This window comes from Cricetulus griseus, chromosome 3 (assembly GCF_003668045.3).
Source record: "Cricetulus griseus strain 17A/GY chromosome 3, alternate assembly CriGri-PICRH-1.0, whole genome shotgun sequence".
NCBI lineage: Eukaryota > Metazoa > Chordata > Mammalia > Rodentia > Cricetidae > Cricetulus > Cricetulus griseus.
Genome location: NC_048596.1, coordinates 273,498,924 through 273,518,333, shown reverse-complemented (window position 1 = coordinate 273,518,333; position 19,410 = coordinate 273,498,924). Strand labels below are relative to the sequence as shown.

Genomic DNA, 19,410 nt, shown 5'->3' with positions numbered 1-19,410 from the left:
ACTAGCCATACATTTCCATACAGTGTGTCCCTGATCTTGAGGTTATGAGAACAGCCTGACCCTTAACTGCTGTCTCTCTGCTTCTGTATCAGTGCTTGCTTGCTTCCTGCAGATTTCACAGCTCCCTTTCTGAATGACACAATTAGGGCTTTTGTCTGTAAAAGCTCAAGCATATTGGAGGCAGCTGCTTCCCTGTACTCTGTATGGGACAGCCCTGCTTCCTTGTACTCTGTATGGGACAGCCCTGCTTCCCTGTACTCTGTAAGGGGTAGCCCTGTGGCAGGAAATACAGGCTCCATGTCACTCGACTAATTAAGGCCTCTGGGGTGCTCTCTTCAGGATCCTGTAACATCTGGAGGTCCCACTGAGATCCCTGAGATGGAGCTTCTCCTAGGCAAGGGTAAAGGTTGGTGAACCTAGGGGAGACCACTGAGAACTTTTCTTAACTCCAGGAATAACTACTCCTTACCAACCTGCCCTTAAAACTTCTAGAAGAAGTCCACATGTATACTTGTATTTGGGACCTCTGGAGGTAAGATTAACCTGGGTTTCTGGCCAATCTGGGGCACCAGTTGGGGGGCTTGTGTGAGAACTGAGTCTGGGATGTGGCTGGTATGCCACCACACACCCTCAGGACCTGGTTTGTCTTGGTGTCCACCAATCTGTATCCTGTGCCCACTGGTTTCGGGTTTGTTTTTCCAAGATAAGGTTTCTCTGTGTAGCCCTGGCTATTCTGAAACTTGCTCTGTAGACCAGGCTGGCCTCGAACTCAGAGATCTGCCTGCCTCTGCCTCCTGATTGCTGGGACTAAAGGCCTGTGCCACCACCACCTGACATGTAGGTTTTCATTGTCTCTGTCCCTTGTCTGTGCTTCTGTGGTCCCATTAATCTTACAGACAGACATGGAAAACTGAACATCACTGATGCTTTTTGACATCCCCCTTGTAATGAATGTTACAAAACTTTAAATCTGGCTTAAAAACAGGGGGATCCTGAGAGTGAGTCCACTTTTCCAGGGGAACTCTATTGGCCAGCTTTCTGTGTGTGTTGGTTAGTTACCTGGGTTACTCAACATCAAAGTTGTTGCCAGGGTTAGGCTATTGTTCCAGGACGACCTGGATACCCGGATCAGTTTCCCTACATTCCAGCATGGTTACACATCCTGGGAACATGGCTTTTCTGGCTGCTGGAGACCATAAACATGGTATCCAGAAGGTTTTAGCAATGTGGGAGAAAAAGTCCTTCATACTGCTAGAGAACACTGATCCCCCTCCCCTATGCCCTGCCTGTGACTCCTGAAACTACTGCTCCTGACTCTGTCCTTAGTTATTCCCACACCCACAGTGGGTCCTCCAATGCCCTACCTCCCTGCTCTTGGTTGTATCCAAGGCTTCTCTCCTCTGACTTGTCCTCACAGGACCCAGGTGGAGCCCCTCTGGGTCTTGGTTCCCCTCCCCTAAGGGAAGTCACAGGGGATGATGACACCTCTCCTAGAGCTAGCTCCATTTATGAGTTATGTCCCCATTTCCACCAGTGATCAGGCTACGGTGGTGGTGGTGGTGGTGGTACATGCCTTTGATCCCAGCACTGGGGAGACAGAGGCAGGTGGATGTCTGAGTTCAAGGCCAGCCTGGTCTAGTTTTAGGATACCAGGGATACATATGGAAAACCTCTTGACAAAAAAACAAAACAAACAAAAAATCAGGCTGTAGGCAAGCCTGTAGGGCATTTTATTTTCTTAATTAGTGATTGATTGGGGAGGGCCTAGTTCTTGTGGGTGTTTCTATCCCTGGGCTTATGGTCTTGGTTTTATAAGAAAGCTGACTGAACAAGCCATGGGGAGCAGCAAACCAGTAAGCAACACCCTCTATAGCCTCTGCATCAGCTCCTCCCTCCAGGCCCCTGCTGTATGAGTTCCTGTCCTGACTTCCTTTGATGAACAGTGTAATGGAAGTTTAAGCCAAATAAACCCTTTGCCCCCCAACTTGCTTTTTGGTCATGGTGTTTCATTGCAGCAATAGAAACCCTAACTAACTAAGACAACTCAATTCTAGGACAGAAATAAATAAAAAATCCCCTACAATAGGATAGTGTTTATATTCTAACACCTGGGTACAATCAGCTCATATTGTAAGTGCTGCTGACTTCTGTTAAAAGAGGGGTTAAATGCTCAAAGTGTGTTAGGTGCTTGTCTTGTGTCTGTTTGTAAACCTGTCCAGGACATTGCTAACTTAACAGGGCAGCCCTTCAATCAATTCTAAAGATCCTTAGAGTCGGGGAAGGGCTTCCAAAGACAAAGCAGTAGGTGCAATAGAACCCCACTCTCCCCGTGTTACAGTACATCCAAATGACATGTGCTAAAACACAAAACCACACCCCACACTCTCTGTTATAGTACATCCAAATGACCTGTGCTAAAATACAAAACCACGTGCCCCACAGGACTTCCCCAAGGGACAAATGAACTGTTCCCATACTGAGGCTATCCTCTATGGGATGGCCATATTCCTTTGCCTGAAAGGCGGTTTTTCACTTGTGAACAAAACACCTGTGATTATATTCCTGCTAACTTGTCTCACAACCTACTGTTGTTTAAGCAGAAAGCCCCACTAGGCTAGTGGTGGCACACACCTTTAATCCCAGCATTGGGGAGGCAGAAGCATGAAGATCTGAGTTCGGGGCCAGCCTGGTCTACAGACTGAGTTCCAGGACAGCCGGGGCCACACAGAGAAACCCTTTCTCAAAAAAATCAACGAAACAAAAAGAATACTTTGCTTTGCCATGTTAGTCTTGTAACTTGGGGTAGGCCACTTTGCCTCTAACACAGGAGGTATAAGTTCTCAGTGCATGGTAAAAATATGCAATCATATGAAATATTTGAAAAAGAAATGTAAGGAGGGAAAATTAGCAAATAGATTTGTACCCAAAAGACTTCATTGATTTCACTGACACTTTTTTGTATAAAATCTTCACAGTTTCCAAAAATGCCTGCTTGCCTCTGCGTCCCCAGTGCTGGGGTTACAAGCCTTCGACACCACAGCTGGCTTCATACAGACATTTTCACACAAGTATACATTATATGTTGAACATATTCCTTCAGGGCCCCCTATCCCGAGCTCAGAGCTCTTGTACAGCGCCTTAGCTCATCCTGGAGCTCACCATTGATGTTTTTCCAGCTGAATATCTTTTGTCTAAGAGAGATGTAAGAAGTGGGAGGCGCTGAGATGTGAATGTAGCATACACAAGTGGTCACTTTACTTTTCACTCTTCTTAAAAATTTACTATCTTCAAAGCCACAGAGAAACCCTGCCTCCAAAAACCAAAAAAAAAAAAGAAAAGAAAAAGAAAAAAATTGCTATCATACATATGCAATATATTCTAAAAACTAGGATCAAAAGACAAAACAAAACCCCCAAACCAACCAAGCAACCTTGCCCAACCCAAACCAACAAATCCACACTCTCATTAACCAACTCCTTATTTCCACAAACAGCTAACCTTTCTCCTTTGCTGTGGCCTTCTGCTTTAAGGGAGGGAAGAGGGCCTTGTAGTGAAAAAACAGCTCTATTGAAAAGGGTATTTTTGTCCTGGCAGTGGTGGTGCACGCCTTTAATGTCCCCACTGGGGAAGCAGGAGCAGGAGAATCCGAGTTCGAGGCCAGCCTGGTCTACAGAGTGAGTTCCCGGGCAGCCAGGACTACACAGAGAAACCCTGTCTCGAGGGGAAAAAAAAAGATATTCTACTGGTAAGTAAACTGGAGGCTTTATCTTGGTTCTCTTCTTCGAATAAGCGAGACTATCAAGAAACGGGTTAGAAGACCATTAAAAAAGTCGAACTCTTCCAAAATGCTACTTCCAAACGTTAGAGGCGGACACGCGTTGCATGGCGGGATTTGCAGTCCCTTGGGGGGAGGGGCGCCAGTGAGACACGCGCGCCTGCGCAGAGTGACGCGGCGGCGTTCCTGGTGCATGCGCGCTGCTCCCGGCGCATGCGCGCCGCAGCGGCGCCGGGCCCGGTGTCTGTAGCCGCCGGTACGCGGTCCTTACTGAGAGAGAGAGCGAGGGAGCGAGACGGAGGCATGGCGGCGCCCACGTCGATCCTGGGGCCCCCGCCGGTCAGCCAGAGCGGCCCCGGCTCGATGGCGCCCTGGTGCTCTATGAGCAGCGGCCCGTCTCGCTACGTGCTCGGGATGCAGGAGCTGTTCCGAGGCCACAGCAAGACGCGCGAGTTCCCGGCGCACAGTGCCAAGGTGCACTCGGTGGCCTGGAGCTGCGACGGCCGTCGCTTGGCCTCGGGGTCCTTCGACAAGACGGCCAGCGTGTTCCTGCTGGAGAAGGACCGGCTGGTGAGCTTGTAGGGCCCGGCCCGGCCGGGAAGAGGCGGACGTGGTGTGGGCACCGTCGTTGGTGGTGCGGTGAGCGGGCGAGGCCGCCCGGAGGAGCGCGGAGCGGGAACCTGGTGGCAGTTAGGCGGTGGCGAAGGGGCTGCGGGACGGAGAGGTGCAGTCAGGTGGCCTGCAGTGGTCAGGGTCTAGAGCAGCCCTGGGCGGGGAGTGCTGGCATCCCCACGGGGTCGAGAGGTTTTATTTGGAAACGATAGCGCCTCCTTTGGGAATGGACCGTTGGATTGGGATGATGATGGTGGTGGAAGAGGGGAGGGCAGGAAGGGCAAGAGAAGAGCCAGTGTCCAAGCTCAGAACAATTCACAGGGGCTGAAGTTCTGGAAAGGACTGGATTCTTTTGGATCGTCCACATCTTTGCCGGTTTCAGGGTACCACCGTTTGGATAAAAGTTAAGTTGCGTGTGGAGGCAGGTGCATCTGTGTGAAGTGACACCTGGATTCTGCTCTTTTAAGGTCAAAGAAAACAACTACCGGGGCCACGGAGATAGTGTGGATCAGCTCTGCTGGCACCCAAGCAACCCTGACCTCTTTGTCACCGCATCTGGAGATAAAACCATTCGCATCTGGGACGTGAGGACTACAAAGTGCATCGCCACTGTGAATACTAAAGGTAACTTCAGAGAGAGAGGAGCCTTAGGTAGAAAAGCTAATTATAGTTTCCAGAAACTGTTGACCGTGTTCTTTGCAGCTAGTGCCACAGAGTGGGTTATCAGGATGATGTATACATGTCCGTCTGGAGGAGACAAGGAAGAGTAGAATTTGAGCACGTTTTTTGATCATCTGTAGTAGTTACTGGTCAGAGCGGTGGAAACAATACAAAGAGGAGTAGTGTGTGTGAAGGCATAGAGGATTTAGGAGATTCTGGCAGGTTAGAATGGCTGAAACCTGGATGATCTTGGTTTCCAAGAAATGATTGGAAAGTTGTACATCACATTCAAACGCTGTTTTCTTGTTATATAATACCCTGTAAATCTTGAGTCTAGCATAATTGACTCTAAGAGGTCATCTACAATCTTTTAAGAAACATTTTTGTTGTTTTTAGATTTTTAATTTTTTTCAAATAATTTATTTACTTTTATTTGCATTGGTATTTTGCCAGCATATATGTCTGTGTGAGAGTGTCAGATCTTGGAGTTACAGACAGTATGAGCTGCCATGTGGGTGCTGGGAATTGAACCCAAGTCTTCTGGAAGATCAGTCAGTGCTCTTAACCGATGAGCCATCTCCCCAGCCCCAGATTTTTTTCTTTTTCTTTTTTTTTTTAATTCTTTTTATTTTTTATTTTAGATTTTTTTTTTTATTTTCAAGTATGTGTGCCTCATGTATGCAGGTGCCAGAAGAAAGCATCTTATCCCCTATAAATGTAGTTACAAATGGTTGTGAACTGTGGGTGCTGGTGATTTAACTTGGGTCTCCTGGAAAACAACAAGTGCTCTTAAGTGCCGAACCATCTCTTCAGCCCCACAACAAAAATGTTTTTGTTTATTTATTTATTTTTAAACAAAGCATTTTTGCTTTGTTTTTTTTTGAGACAGGGTTTCTCTGTGTAGACCTGGGTGTTCTAGAGCTCTCTCTGTAGACCAGGCTATCCACTCAGAGATCCAACTCTCTCTGCCTTTGCCTCCTGAGTGCTGGAGTGAAAGGTGTGTGCCACCACCACCCTGCTCCGAAACAAATTCTGATAGATTTTTAAATGCACTATAGATAGTAAAGTGTGAAAGAAAAATGGCATTTTTGATTCCATGAAGTTGTGTGCAGTGTGGACGACTCCTGGACTTAGATGACAAGACTGGTTTCTGGGAGTGGTGTGACGTGGTACTTTTGGACAAATGTTAGCTGCCAGCAGCAGCTTTCTTCCATTGTCTTGGTGATTTGAGCACTGAAGAGAGCTCTGATCTTCTTTCTAGGGTAGCAGAATAAGCTTCTGGAGGAGGATGGGCAAGGATGATCTTGCTGATGGCTTGTGTCTGGGTTCCCAGGGGAGAACATTAATATCTGCTGGAGTCCCGATGGGCAGACCATTGCTGTGGGCAACAAGGATGATGTTGTCACCTTTATCGATGCCAAGACACACCGTTCCAAAGCGGAAGAGCAGTTCAAGTTTGAGGTCAATGAAATCTCCTGGAATAACGACAATAACATGTTCTTCCTGACCAATGGCAACGGTTGTATCAACATTCTCAGGTGAGGGGCTTCTGGCTAGAGGGACTGTTGTACCTCTGTACTGGGTGCTATGTCAGGTACATAGATGAGTTAAGTGTGAGCCTAACCTAGAAGACTTGAAAGAAAAAGTATTTAAAAATCCTAGTTTTTTTTAGGGGCACATTTGAGCCAGATATTCTGCATTTTATTGAGTTCTTACTGATATTGATTGTAAATGTTCACTTAATTATCAGATAGCTGGCCCAGGGGCTTAGTATACCTTGAATTCACTCCCTTAAAATTTCAGCTTAAATAGTATTTTCCCTCTAGCACAGTCACTTTCATCCTTTTCTGTTGTTTTTGTGTTTTGAGACAGGGTTTCTTTGGCTGTCCTGGAATTCACTTTGTAACCTTTCATCCTTCTATCCTGCTTTTTCTCCAAGATTAGAGGAGGGTTTTAATGTATCTTACACATTTCCTATAAGAAGCTCTTTTTTGTTTTGTTTTGTTTTTGAGACAGGGTTTCTCTGTGTAGCCCTGACTGTCCTGGAACTCCATCTGTAGATCAGGCTGGCCTCAAACTCACAGAGATCCACCTGCCTCTGCCTCTGCCTCCCGGAGTGCTGGGATTAAAGGCATGCGCCACCACTGCCTGGCCAGGAAGCATTTCTTAATTCTGTTTTATAATGTGTATTTATTTATTTCTATCATTATACTAGCAGTGTCATGGTGGAAAAGGACTGTGCCTGCCTTAATAGTGGGATCTCAGTAAATATTTGTTCTGTAAGTAAATGAAAATGTGGTACTAAAATTCAGGTCCATAAGAGCCTGTGCTTATTGCTGTGCCAGTGAGTAACGCATAGGTTCTGTGTGGGAGTTTGGAGTTGCTGTGAATCCCGAGTTAAACAAAACAAAACAAAATTCAACCTATTGGCTGTGGACATTGAAGGAGTTATATGTTAAAAACTTGTAGGTACTGTACTGTGTTTTTTTTTTTTTATTTCCTGTATTGAATAGTTTTGCTAGGTCTAACTAACTGTCTTGGATTCATCTTCTTGCTTCTGTGTCTTAGGTATGCCATTCTTACTTTTTTTTTTTTTTTGCTACAAGGTGGTGCTCTCAGAAAATCCAGAGAGGAAGTAATGTTCTATGACGTCACTAGTTTATCTTGGTGTTAAATGGTGTAGGTTCAACACTGTGAACCTGTGTGCTGTGCTGTGCTCCTTTAGTAGCTTGAGCAATTTTTTTTCCCCTTGACTTTAGGGAAGGTTTTTGTTGTGTTTTTTTCTCCCGGTGTTTCAGTGCCACAGTTCTCTTCTGCATGTTGATGCTGTGTGTCTTGTTTCTTAGCTACCCCGAACTGAAGCCTGTGCAGTCCATCAACGCCCACCCTTCTAACTGCATATGTATCAAGTTTGATCCCATGGGGAAGTATTTTGCCACAGGAAGCGCAGATGCTTTGGTTAGCCTCTGGGATGTCGATGAGTTAGTGTGTGTGCGGTGCTTCTCTAGGTAAGTGACTGCCAGCCTTTCCTGTTGGATATGTTAATTGTTCCTTCTTCCTTTGGGTGTTTCTGATGTTTCTGTCCATCCTCTCATAGGTTGGACTGGCCTGTGAGGACCCTCAGTTTTAGCCACGATGGGAAAATGCTGGCGTCAGCCTCAGAGGATCATTTCATTGACATAGCTGAAGTAGAGACAGGTGACTCGGATTGAATCCTTTGGGTTTGGTGTCTGGCCTCAGGCCTTTTCTTGTCAGGTTTGAGCTCTGCACACTGCTTCTTCACCAGCACTATCAGAAATGACTCTGTCTTATATGACTGTCAGTTTGGTGCAGTGATGGGATGGATGGATGGATAGACAGGAGAAACGTGCCGGGTTTGAAGGGAAGTGGTGTAGGGAAATACTTTGCATTTGCGTTAGTTCTTGTAAAAGTGTATTTTTTTCTGAGGCAGGGTCTCACTTTGTAACTCTCACTGTCCTGGAGCTCTGATGTAGATGAGGCTGGCCTTGAACTTACAGATTATCTATCTACCTCTGCTTCCTGAGTACTGAGATTAACGTGATACACTATCATGTCTGGCTGAAAGGTTTCTAAATAAGAGACCGAGAGCTGGGCATTTGTGCATGCTCCTTCCCAAACCCCACTGCCCCTCTGACCTCTCCCATCAGCGTTCTGTGTTCCTCAGTTTTGCTTCTACGTTGAAGTAATTTGTAACTACATGATTTTATGCATCTCTAAAATCTAGGGCCCCCAAATGAGAGAACACTTGGAGTATTCACCTTTCTGTTGAATTTTGCGTAGTTCTCACCAATTGTGATCATCTGTCCTGGCCCCTTTCCTGTAGCTGTGATAAAACGCCCTTACGGAAGCAGCTTGCGGGAGAAAGGACGGTCTGCTCCACAGTTAGGGAACAGTGTCTTGGCCAAGACAGGGAGCCACGGATGCAAGCCTGTGTGCAGCTTTCCTTCTCCTTTCACTCAGTCCAGGGCCAGTCCCCGAAACTCACATTCCGGTGGGGTGGGTCTTCCCCCTTCACGGAACCTGGTTAAAGCCTCTCACAGGCATGCCTCATCTAGACAGAAAAGGTTGTTGACAATTCAAACTGGCCAGCACAGTCCTAATGGTACCATCTACAGCATGCAGACTACTTCTGAGAGGACCATGGACCTGTGTGTTAGAGAGCTGGTTATTGGCCTTGGGTGAGCATTGGCAGCCATTCAACAATCAGGGTCATTAGGGCTGGCTTCTTAAACTCTCTCCAGTCATGGCCCAAAGGGGTCAGGTACAAAGTTGCCTGAGAATTTTCATGTGACCTTGGTTATATAGGTGTGTAGAGCAGGTGTACAAACCAGTTACAGATAGTAAGTGTTCTGGGGTTGAGCTCAGGTCACCAGGTTTGCTTAGTAAATGCCATTATCTGATGAGCTACTTTGCCAGCTTCATTTTTTTTTTTTTAGGTCCATAATTTAAAGCTAACTATTGCTAATTTTTTGTACATTTCTTCTTAGTCTTTTTTTCTGTATATACATTTTTTTTTTTTTTGGAGTAAATAACATTAGGAATAATTCCTGGAATATTTTTGATAGTTAAGTTTGAAACAAGGTAAGAATGAATTTTGGTTTTATTCCTGATATTGTATAGAATAGAACTTCTTTTTAATAAAGTTATTTTTCAGATATAGCACACAATTTTGTATTGGTCTGTTCGAGCTGGTGGCTTGGGATTGTAGCATCGTTCTCATACAGTCAGCACTGTATGTCATTTAGTGCTTAAGCTTTGCAGTAAATTGTTAGGGTATTTGTTCTAGGTGGGGTCACTGTTGCTATGATTAAACACTGTGACCACTGTTCATCATCAAAGGAAGTCAGGACAGGAACTCAAAAGGGCAGGAGCCTGGAAGCAGGAGCTGATGAGAGGCCATGGAGGGTATTGTTCACTGACTTGCTCCTTATGGCTTGCTCAGCCTGCTTTCTTATAGAAACTAAGACTTTCAACCCAGGGATGGTACCATCCAAAGTGGGTGGGGTCCTTCCCCATCAATCACTATGAAAATGCCCTATAGGTTTGCCTATAGTCAGATCTTATGCAGGCATCTTCTCAGTTGAAGCTCCCTTTTCTCCAGTGACTATAGCTTGTGTCAAGTTGACATAAACTAGCCAGCACAGGACTCATTTGTAAGGCTGCATGGTTACCTGGGAAACATTTCAGGATTTTCTTTTTCATTTTTTCTTTTTAAGAGTTTATTTATTTATTATGTATACAACATTCGGCTTCCATGTGTATCTGCACACCAGAAGAGGGCACCAGATCTCATAACGGATGGTTGTGAGCCACCATGTGGTTGCTGGGAATTGAACTCAGGACCTCTGGAAGAGCAGCCGGTGCACTTAACCTCTGAGCCATCTCTCCAGCCCCATTTTTTTTTTTTTTTTTAATGTGTGTTGGTGTTTGATCTGTAGGTATGTCTGTGTCAGGGTGTTAGATCCCCTGGAACTGGAGTTATAGCCAGTTGTGAGCTGCTCTGTGGTTGCTGGGAATTGAACCCCGGTCCTCTGGAAGAACAGCTAGTGCTCTTAACCGCTGAGCCATCTCTCCAGCCCTCAGGCTTTTTCATGATTGCTTTGGTTTTCTTGAGTTGTGTGAAATTTTTATATTAACCAAACCCATAGCAAATGATATAGAATTAAACACCTAAAGAAGAGTGAGAGTTGTATAGTGGTGAATGCCCCAGACCAGACCACTGGGATGTCCACACAGCTTAGAGATTATTCAGACAAGTTATAGATAGCTGCCCCCACATGGAATTACTTTAAATACTTCATATACATGCTTACATCTTTATAGTATACAATGTAATTTTTTTGGCCATGTATTGACCTGTTAGATGTATACTACACTACAAGTCTTTTGTAAAAATTAAAAAAACAAAAACCATTTATTTGACTTGTATGGCTATTTTTCCTGCATGTATATCTATATCATGTGTGCCTTTTGCTCACAGTGGACAGCAGAGGGGGTTGGATCCCTGTAGACTGGCATTAAACAGATGGCTGTGAGCTGCCATATAGGTGTTGGGAATTGAACCTGAGTCCTTCAGAAGGCAAATGGCTTCATTTACTGTGTGTGCCGTTTCTGTAGGTGTCACTTTGTTAAGATACTGCTCCCCCCTCAGTCATAAAATAGTTTAAAAGCTGCCTTACAGGGAGAGGGCTGCCGCTGGCATTCAGTACAGGACAGGCTGGCTATGAGGCGCTCAGCATACGATAGCTGTAGATTGCTTTTTAAGGATTATAGAGTAGAGCTTCAGAGCCCGTCACCTCCTTGTGTGTGACATCTCTGAGTACTTAATGAATGTGCTACTTAACAGCATTCTTTACATTGGTTCCTATAGGAGACAAGCTGTGGGAGGTGCAGTGTGAGTCCCCGACCTTCACCGTGGCGTGGCACCCCAAGAGGCCTCTGCTGGCGTTTGCCTGTGATGACAAAGATGGCAAATATGACAGCAGTCGGGAAGCTGGAACTGTGAAGCTGTTTGGGCTTCCGAATGACTCCTGAGAGGGGGCCTGAGCAGAGGAGGTGCAGACTTTCATTTATATGGGACTGTGAAGCTGTTTGGGCTTCCGAATGACTCCTGAGAAGGGGCCTGAGCAGGGAAGATGCAGACTTTCATTTGTATAGTTTGATCTGTTCTCTTTGGACGTCGTGGGCAATCTAAATGTTTATAAATTGTAAAAATTACAAAAAACTTTGATTAGACTGTGCATCCCTAATCCTCTCTGAACTGATTTTACTGTGATAAGCGAGGGCTACTCTCCCCCAACCCCTTCTGGTTTTTGTTTTTGGTGTTTTTTTTTGTGTTAGCTGTTTTCCATTCTTACCCCTGTTGCCAGTTAGCTAATGAGGACTTTGTGCGTAAGTATGGTTCTTTACGGGAACAGAACTGATAGAAAACACACACACACACACACACACTCGGGATTTATCAGAATGGCTTACAGCTTGTTTTCTGAGTAGTGAATGACAGATGTCTCCTGATGGGAAGGCCAAGCCTGGATGGATGTTGCAGGCTTGAGACACTGGATAATCTGACATTGGAGTCCTGAGGAAGCCCTAGAGAGCTGCTGCTATGCTGAATCCTGAAGAAGTAGGTTCTAATACCAGAGAAGGAATGTCTCAGCAGCAGGACAGATGGACTTTGCAATGAGAGTGAGGACAGGCAGGCAAAAAGCAAAAGCTTCCTTTTTTCCATGTCTTTTTATAGGCTGCCACTAGAATATGTGGCCTAGGTTTAGGGTGGGTCTTCCCACCTCAAAAGATCAAGAAAAATCTCCATCAGGTGTGCCCAGCTGGTTGGGTTTCAGTGATTTCCAGATGCAGTCAAGTTAACACCCAAGAGTAACCATCACATGACTGTCACAGCATGCCCGCCGGGAGGGCCCTGTTTTCTGGATTCTGTATACGACAGAGTTCACTGTGTATGATGCTACATAGGCAGTATTTATTTAGAGGGAGCACAGCATAGGGATGGGATTTTTAAAAATAATTTTTAGAGTTGAGCATTTAATAAAACTGGCTTTTATTATGAAGCTTCTAAAGTTATGCTACTGTTTTTATCCCAGGAAGATTCTGTGATTTTTAAATTTTGTTTTGTTTTTAAATCTGAGAGGTAGGGAAAAAAATCTGAGAGGTAGAGTTTATAACCCTGTTTAATATCCTAACCAATAGCTCTGAACTGCAGTGTTGGGCTGTTGCAGTATTTGAAAGCTATTTGACTGCTGGGTGTGTGTCTGGCCTCATTCTGCCTGGTTTTGTAAATAATAAATTAGGGCAAACATAGAGAAACATTTTATTTTAAAGCAAACAAATACAAAATCAGATTGAGACAAATATCAATTAGAAAGTCAAGGTGGAGGAAATGTAACAGAAATGTGGAGAGACAGCTCAGAGGTTACAAGCACTGGCTGCTTTTCCAGAGGACCCTGGTTCAATTCCCACAACTGTATTTCCAGCTCCAGGGTATCCAGCACCCTCCTATAGACATACATGCAAGCAAAATACCAGTGCACATAAATAAAAAGGAGTTATTTTAAAAAAAGAACTATGTGAAGAGTGAGGACCTACATGGATGACTCAGCTAACATGACTTTGAACTTCCTTGACAGCAAACAGAAGATGGAGTTAAGTCTGTGCTAGTTCTCATCATGTCATCCGAGCCAGTCTGGAACTTGCTATGTAGCCCAAGTTGGCCTTGAATTCACAGTCCTCCTGAATGCTGTTACAGGCAGCTGTCACAGTTGTAGCGATCTTTCTAGAATAAGCACTGACACCAATGAGAGGAAGACAGAGGTCACTGGTGGACCAAAGCCAGGACAGCTCCCAAAATGCCTCAGGCCTGGGTCCAGTTTGCATTCTCATTTTATACTTTAAAACCACAAGGTGGTGTGAAGAAGCTGCCATGATTTTATGGAAGCATACTGGCTGTCAGGTTGTTAGGGCAACGACCCATTGTTTCAGCTTTTAGTCCAGGTCATTCTGTTCCAAGTAGTAAGTGAAGGCACGCTTGGCAAATAGGACAAGCAGTGCTTTAATAATCACTGAGTAAGTCAATAAATCAGCATCCAATAATTGGTCTTTTCTACCTTATTCTACTTCATCATACCTACCTTCTTTTAACTTAAAAAAGTTCAGTTTTCATTTTACATACCAATCCCAGTTCCCCTCCCTCTGCTTCTCTCCCCCTACCCCCCAATTCCTCCCTTTCTACCCTTCATCTACTCCTCAGAGGAGGTAAGGCCTTCCTTGGGGAGTCAACAAAGTCTGACATACCAAGTTGAGGCAGGACCAAGCCCCTCCCCTCATATCAAGGCTGAGCAAGGGATCCCACCATAAGGAATGGGCTCCAAAAAGCCAGTTCATGCAGCTGGGATGGGTCCTAGTGCCATTGTCATGATTCCCCTCCAACACATCCAGTCACATAACTCACCCACATTCGGAGGGTCTAGTTCGATCCCATGCAGGTTCCCCAGCTGTCAGTCCATAGTCACACTAGCTCCCACTGGCTCGGGCCATGCCTAGCTTCTTAAGAGAAACACTTGGCAGGGCTGGCGAGGTGGCTCAGTAGGGACACTGGATTCCAAACCCCATGACCTGTGTTCAGTCCTTAGGACCTGTGTGGAGGAAGCTTGTGCACAGCTCTAGAGCGTTGTCCTCTGGCCGCCGTGTTGCTGTTTCCATGGAGAAATTAGGCACTGCCAAACACCATGTTCACTATTACTACCAGCACTTAGTAAGCTCTTGTAGTTTTACATTTTTTACTGTTTTGAGACAAGGTCTTGCAGTGTAACCCTGTCTGAACTAGTACTCACCAGGGTAGCCTCTGAATTCAAAGCAGTCCTGCCTCAGTCTTCTGAGTGCTGGGGTTACAGATACATGCCTGACTTAAGTCCTAAAGATGTTTTTAGTTACGGCCTTCTCTGTGTCTGTATGATGAGCATTGGCTGTTGCCAGTTCTTGTTGCCTTCTGAGGGCGTTATTTTCAGCTTCACAATCTTGGGAATTATAGGTAACGCACTGCTAGTTATCACACAATCACATTCAGAGTCAGGTTTGCTGGAAGGCCCGTCTGGACCTTTACTTCGTTTCTTCAGATTGCCATTGGTGTTTCACAGGAAGGAGGCCGTGATTCTAAAACCTTGACTACTATCCCAGGTTAGTGAGGTGATTTGCTGGTCTCAATGTTGGGCTTGGTAATGTTTCTTCAGCTTCCCAGTAGCCTGAGCCTGTCACTTCCCTTGCTTGCCACCATTATTTAAATCCTGTACTCTTATTGTCACTAGAATACACTTGGACGCATTTGTATTTTCTAATTCCTGTGGTCACTGTGACCTATCTGTCACCCTCAGCATTGGAAAAGAATGTTAAGGGTGTGTGCAGTTGATTCCCTCCTCATCTATATGGGTTTTTTCCCTTCTTCAGTTTGGGTAAAGAGGTGCAACTACCTACCTGTCACTTAGAGATTAGCTGTTATCTACACTAGTCCGCTGGGGAGGAGCGCCCCCCAGTGGTGGTCTGTGCACAGCACTTGGACCCATCTCTGTCTAGGAAGTTTTGGAAGTCAAGTGCATCCAGAAGAATGACATTGTGTGTCCCAGACCTGATGCTTCTTCCCTTCACTTCTTCTTTGAGTGCATTCTGTAGTAAGAGCTGGTGGGAGGCTGCAGGTTGGCCAAGGACTGGATTTTAGTTGGCAAGGTAAGACTGGGATTTACTATTCCCTGACCTATCTTGGTATTGACCTGAAGGAAAAAAAAGCTAAAGGGTAGGAACTTTTATCTGGGCATGGTGGCTCACACCTTTGGTTCTAGCACAAGAGGCAGAGGCCAGCCTAGTCTACAGCGTTTCAGGCTAGCCAGAACTCCAGTACTTCTGTGGCAGCCCTGGGACTGTGATGGCATGAGATGCAGGAAGGATCCCCCTTGCCACAAGGTGAGATTGCATGAGGTGGGTGTGTGAAGAGGCTTTGTCCTGCCTCTCTAACCCACGCCAGGACAAGGCTTGCTAGACAGTCCTGGCAGGGAATTAGGAGAAGGGCAGGGAGTCCTGATCAGACGCTGGTGTCCCCAAGGATGGAGAAATGGATCAAAGGAGCAGGCTGAGCCCAGTGAAGGTCACTGCTCACAGATGACAGGTGTGGTGTGTCACAAGAGAAGAAGGAAGCAGCAATCCTGAAAGCTCTGTGAGTGCCCACAGGCCCTGTGTGTGCCAGGAGCTGGCTGCAGTCGTGTGGTATGTGGATGGGCTTGGTTTAAAGAGTGGTAGGGAGGGGCTGGAGAGATGGCTCAGTAGCTAAGAGCACTTGCTGCCCATGCAGAGGACCCAGGTTCTGTTCCAAGCACCCATGTGGTGTCTCACAGCTCTCTGTAACTCCAGTTCCAGCAGGCTCACACCATCTCAGGTTTCCAAAGACACTGTACATGTGACACACACATATACATGGAGATAAGACACTCATAAAATACATAAACATAAAATACATCAAATATAGGAATATAGCAAGTGTTAGGTATGTTCTTGAGTCCCTTAACTCTCTGAAGGGCAGATTCCATTCCATTCCATTCACCCTGGAAAGAAAGAGCCATGGAATGCTGACCCTCTGTGGAAGGAGAAAACCCTCACAGAGCAAAAAGGTTCGCTCTGTCTCAAAGATTAGGGAGTCGGGATACCACTCACCAGTGCACTGCAGACTGGGCATACCCGTGAGCAGGAGAGCTCTTCCCTGTTCTCCCCTGACACTGCACAGTCCAAGTGACGCCTGTTACTCTGAACTTGCCGGTAGTGATGGACTGCAACCACCCTGATCACGAAGCTGTGGGCTTACGTCCCCTCCCCGTGGGCTGTGAGGAGAGGGAAATGAGGTAAAGTGTCTCCCACAGCACCTGGCACAGGGCGTGCTTGATAAATCCCTTCCCTGCAGTGAGATGGGGCAGCTCCCAGTGAGAGCACAGAGGCTGGCTCCAGAGACCTGTCACTTGTCCCCCCCGCCCCCCTCAGCTTGTGGGTCCTCCCACTCCCCACCCCACAGCTGAACGGGCCACATTAGTCACTCGGGCAGCTGCTATGGAGAAGGCTCAGCCGTCACACCTGGAACAGCAGCTGGAACAGTGACATGGTAGAGGTGCCTTTTGCTTGCAGTCTGTTTGGGCCCATGATGGGTTTGTGTGTGGTGAACAGGACAATGTAACTCAAAACTGTGCCAGTAGCTAGTATGGGGAGGAGGGCAAAGCTCCAGGTAGCTGGGGTACCTACAAGGGGGTGGGTGTGGAGGAGGTCTCAGTGCAAGTCTTGCTGAGTACAGTAGGGTCACATGTGCAGCGGAGCCACGTGAGGAGGGTGCTGCAGCTGGCAGCACAGCAAGGTGTCCTGTGGTGGAGAAGATGGTCAGGTGGAGGGGGAGGGGACTGCAGAGGAGAGGAGGGGGAGTGTCAGGCCCTGGGCTGGCAGGGTACTGGGTGACCTGGGCTCCAATTCTTTTTCTGGAGGATTCTGGACAAGCTACTTCACCTTCAGGATTTTTCTTTCTTGTGAACATTTTTTGAATTTTGTTTTGTAGCGCTGGAGATCAAGCCTAGAGCCCCCCATACACTGGACAAGTGCTCTTCAACTGAGCCCATGGTTGTCTTTAAAGTGTGAATAGTAGCAGAGTAGCTGGGGTGGAGTTTGTTGGTGTGTTAAAGTGCCTGGCATTACTGATGTTGGGTAAAAAGCTCTTTTAGTCTTGCAGGAATAGCTCATGCAGGTACAGCACAGGCAGGAATAGCTCATGCAGGTAGAGCTCATGCAGGAATAGCTCATGCAGGTACAGCACAGGCAGGAATAGCTCATGCAGGTAGAGCTCATGCAGGAATAGCTCATGCAGGTAGAGCTCATGCAGGAATAGCTCATGCAGGTATAACATCATAGCTTGTGCTATGCTGTGCTCATGCTGTGTAGACTTTGCTGCCATAGGAAGGGCTTTCACTGTGGCCTGGGTTCATCACCTGAGCAAAGGGGAGTTGGAAAATAGTCTAGTTTAGGCTTTAATATGGATGGAGTGGAGTGGGAAGGGATTTGTAAAGGAACATTTAATATTTTTCAGGAGCTCTTCACACAGCCTTAACACTGTATTAGTTACTTTTTATTGCTGTGATAAAATACCATGACCAAAAGCAACTCATGGAAGAGTTTATTTTGGCCGATGGCTCCACAGGGGGAGTCCATAATGGCTGTGGGAGGGATGGCAACAGGCAGCCAGATCAGGCAGCTGAGCCATCCCATCTTAAATCACAAACACAAAGCAGAGAGCAGGCTGGATATTGGGCAAGGCTATAAACTCAAAGCCCATCCCTAGTAAGGCACTTCCTTCCTCAAGTCTGCACCTTCTAAAGGTTCCCTAATCTCCCCAAACAGCACTGCCTACTGGGGACCAAGCCTATGGGGACATTTTCATTAGATTCTCCACAGACGTTTGAAAAAGGATTGTATACTGAAAACTGTTTAGTTAGCAATTAAGATTTACTTCTGGTTTTTATGTTTGAAATTATTGCCAAATGGACCCATAGTGCTTGATTTTTGTATTTTTTGTGATGTCGAGTCTTCAACCTGGGACGCCACACATGCAATGGAAACACTCTGCAGCTGAACTACACTCGTGACCTAAGCTGTGATTTAAAGGCATCTGACATCTTCATCTTTTGGGTTAGGAGAAGAGGGCTGAGTGTGAAAAAGCCACCCAGATAACAATGCCACAGTAACACTGTCACCTGTGTATGCTTGGCCACACTCAGTCCGCAGCTGCCGAGGCACTTCTGAGAACAGTGAACGCAGGCTTCCTCTTACTCCGCTGCTGTTAATGTTACTGGAGGGACACTGGGCCAGGAGTGGAGCAAGAATCAGATCACCCTGTGATGCCCTGAGCACAGGCAACCAGAACATGGCCTCAACTTCACACAGAATGGGGATGAAAGCCGTCTTGAGAAGTGTTTCTCCTGGAATGAGATGCCACTGTGAAGTTCATATTGCAGGAGATGCGGCCTGGGATTCTGTTTGCCGCAGTTCTTCCTTGAGTGTTTATGGTGTGCTCCATCTCCAGCCTGGCAGCTGCAGGGCTTTTGAAAATTCTCACTGTCTTTGTTTGGCCAACTAGGAAACGGCCGAGGTCCCTGTGTGGGGCCAGTACAGGGAGAGCGGGATGAAGCAGTCGTAGCCATTTGACAGGAAGGTTAGGATCGTGTCCGGGATCCAGAGTCAGTGCATTGCTTTGAAGCCCATGCTCCTTCCACAATCCAGCTTTAAGTACAGGGGACCTGATGGTGGCATAGACATAAAGGCTCAGGAACTGTAGAACTTCGTGCTTCATGCGGTTCTGTGTGGGGAAGGTGCCACTGTGCCCGGTGTATCCAGAGAAAAGTGAAGCTTGGTGTGGTGAGCTGGAGGCAAAAGACAGGTGAAGGCAGCGGAGTCCACTCAGCCTTGGCACCTGTGCTGTGCCAGCGCAAGCATGGCACTAAGGATGCAAATGTGGAGATCAAGTGTCTCTGTCCCAGGAGCACCTGGGTTGGCGCAAAGATGCTTACAGTTCAGTGTGGTTGTGGTTGTGATAGCTAATCTTGGTTGTCAACTTGACCACTTCTGGATCTACTAAAACCTGAGCAGCTGGGAACATCTGGGAGGGGTTTTCTTGATCAGATTATTTGAGCTGGGAAGACCCACCCTAAGTACTGGCCACACATTCTGGTTGCAACAACACATGGAAGGTGGAAGCTTTTACTTCTGCCGCTTGTTCTTACTCTCATTGTCAAGTTCATCCGTCCTGTGGCTGGAGCATC

At 46.5% G+C, this 19,410-nt stretch overlaps 1 protein-coding gene across 1 annotated transcript; it reads left to right on the top strand.

The window, feature by feature from the left end:
- The first annotated feature begins 3,989 nt into the window (after positions 1 to 3,989).
- Positions 3,990 to 11,828, top strand: Thoc3 (THO complex 3). Its single transcript, XM_027409875.2, has 6 exons — positions 3,990 to 4,345; positions 4,855 to 5,011; positions 6,381 to 6,585; positions 7,894 to 8,055; positions 8,145 to 8,245; positions 11,439 to 11,828. The coding sequence occupies exons 1-6, from the start codon at positions 4,079 to 4,081 to the stop codon at positions 11,600 to 11,602; spliced, it is 1,056 nt and encodes a 351-aa protein (XP_027265676.2). The 5' UTR covers positions 3,990 to 4,078; the 3' UTR covers positions 11,603 to 11,828.
- Positions 11,829 to 19,410: the final 7,582 nt, after the last annotated feature.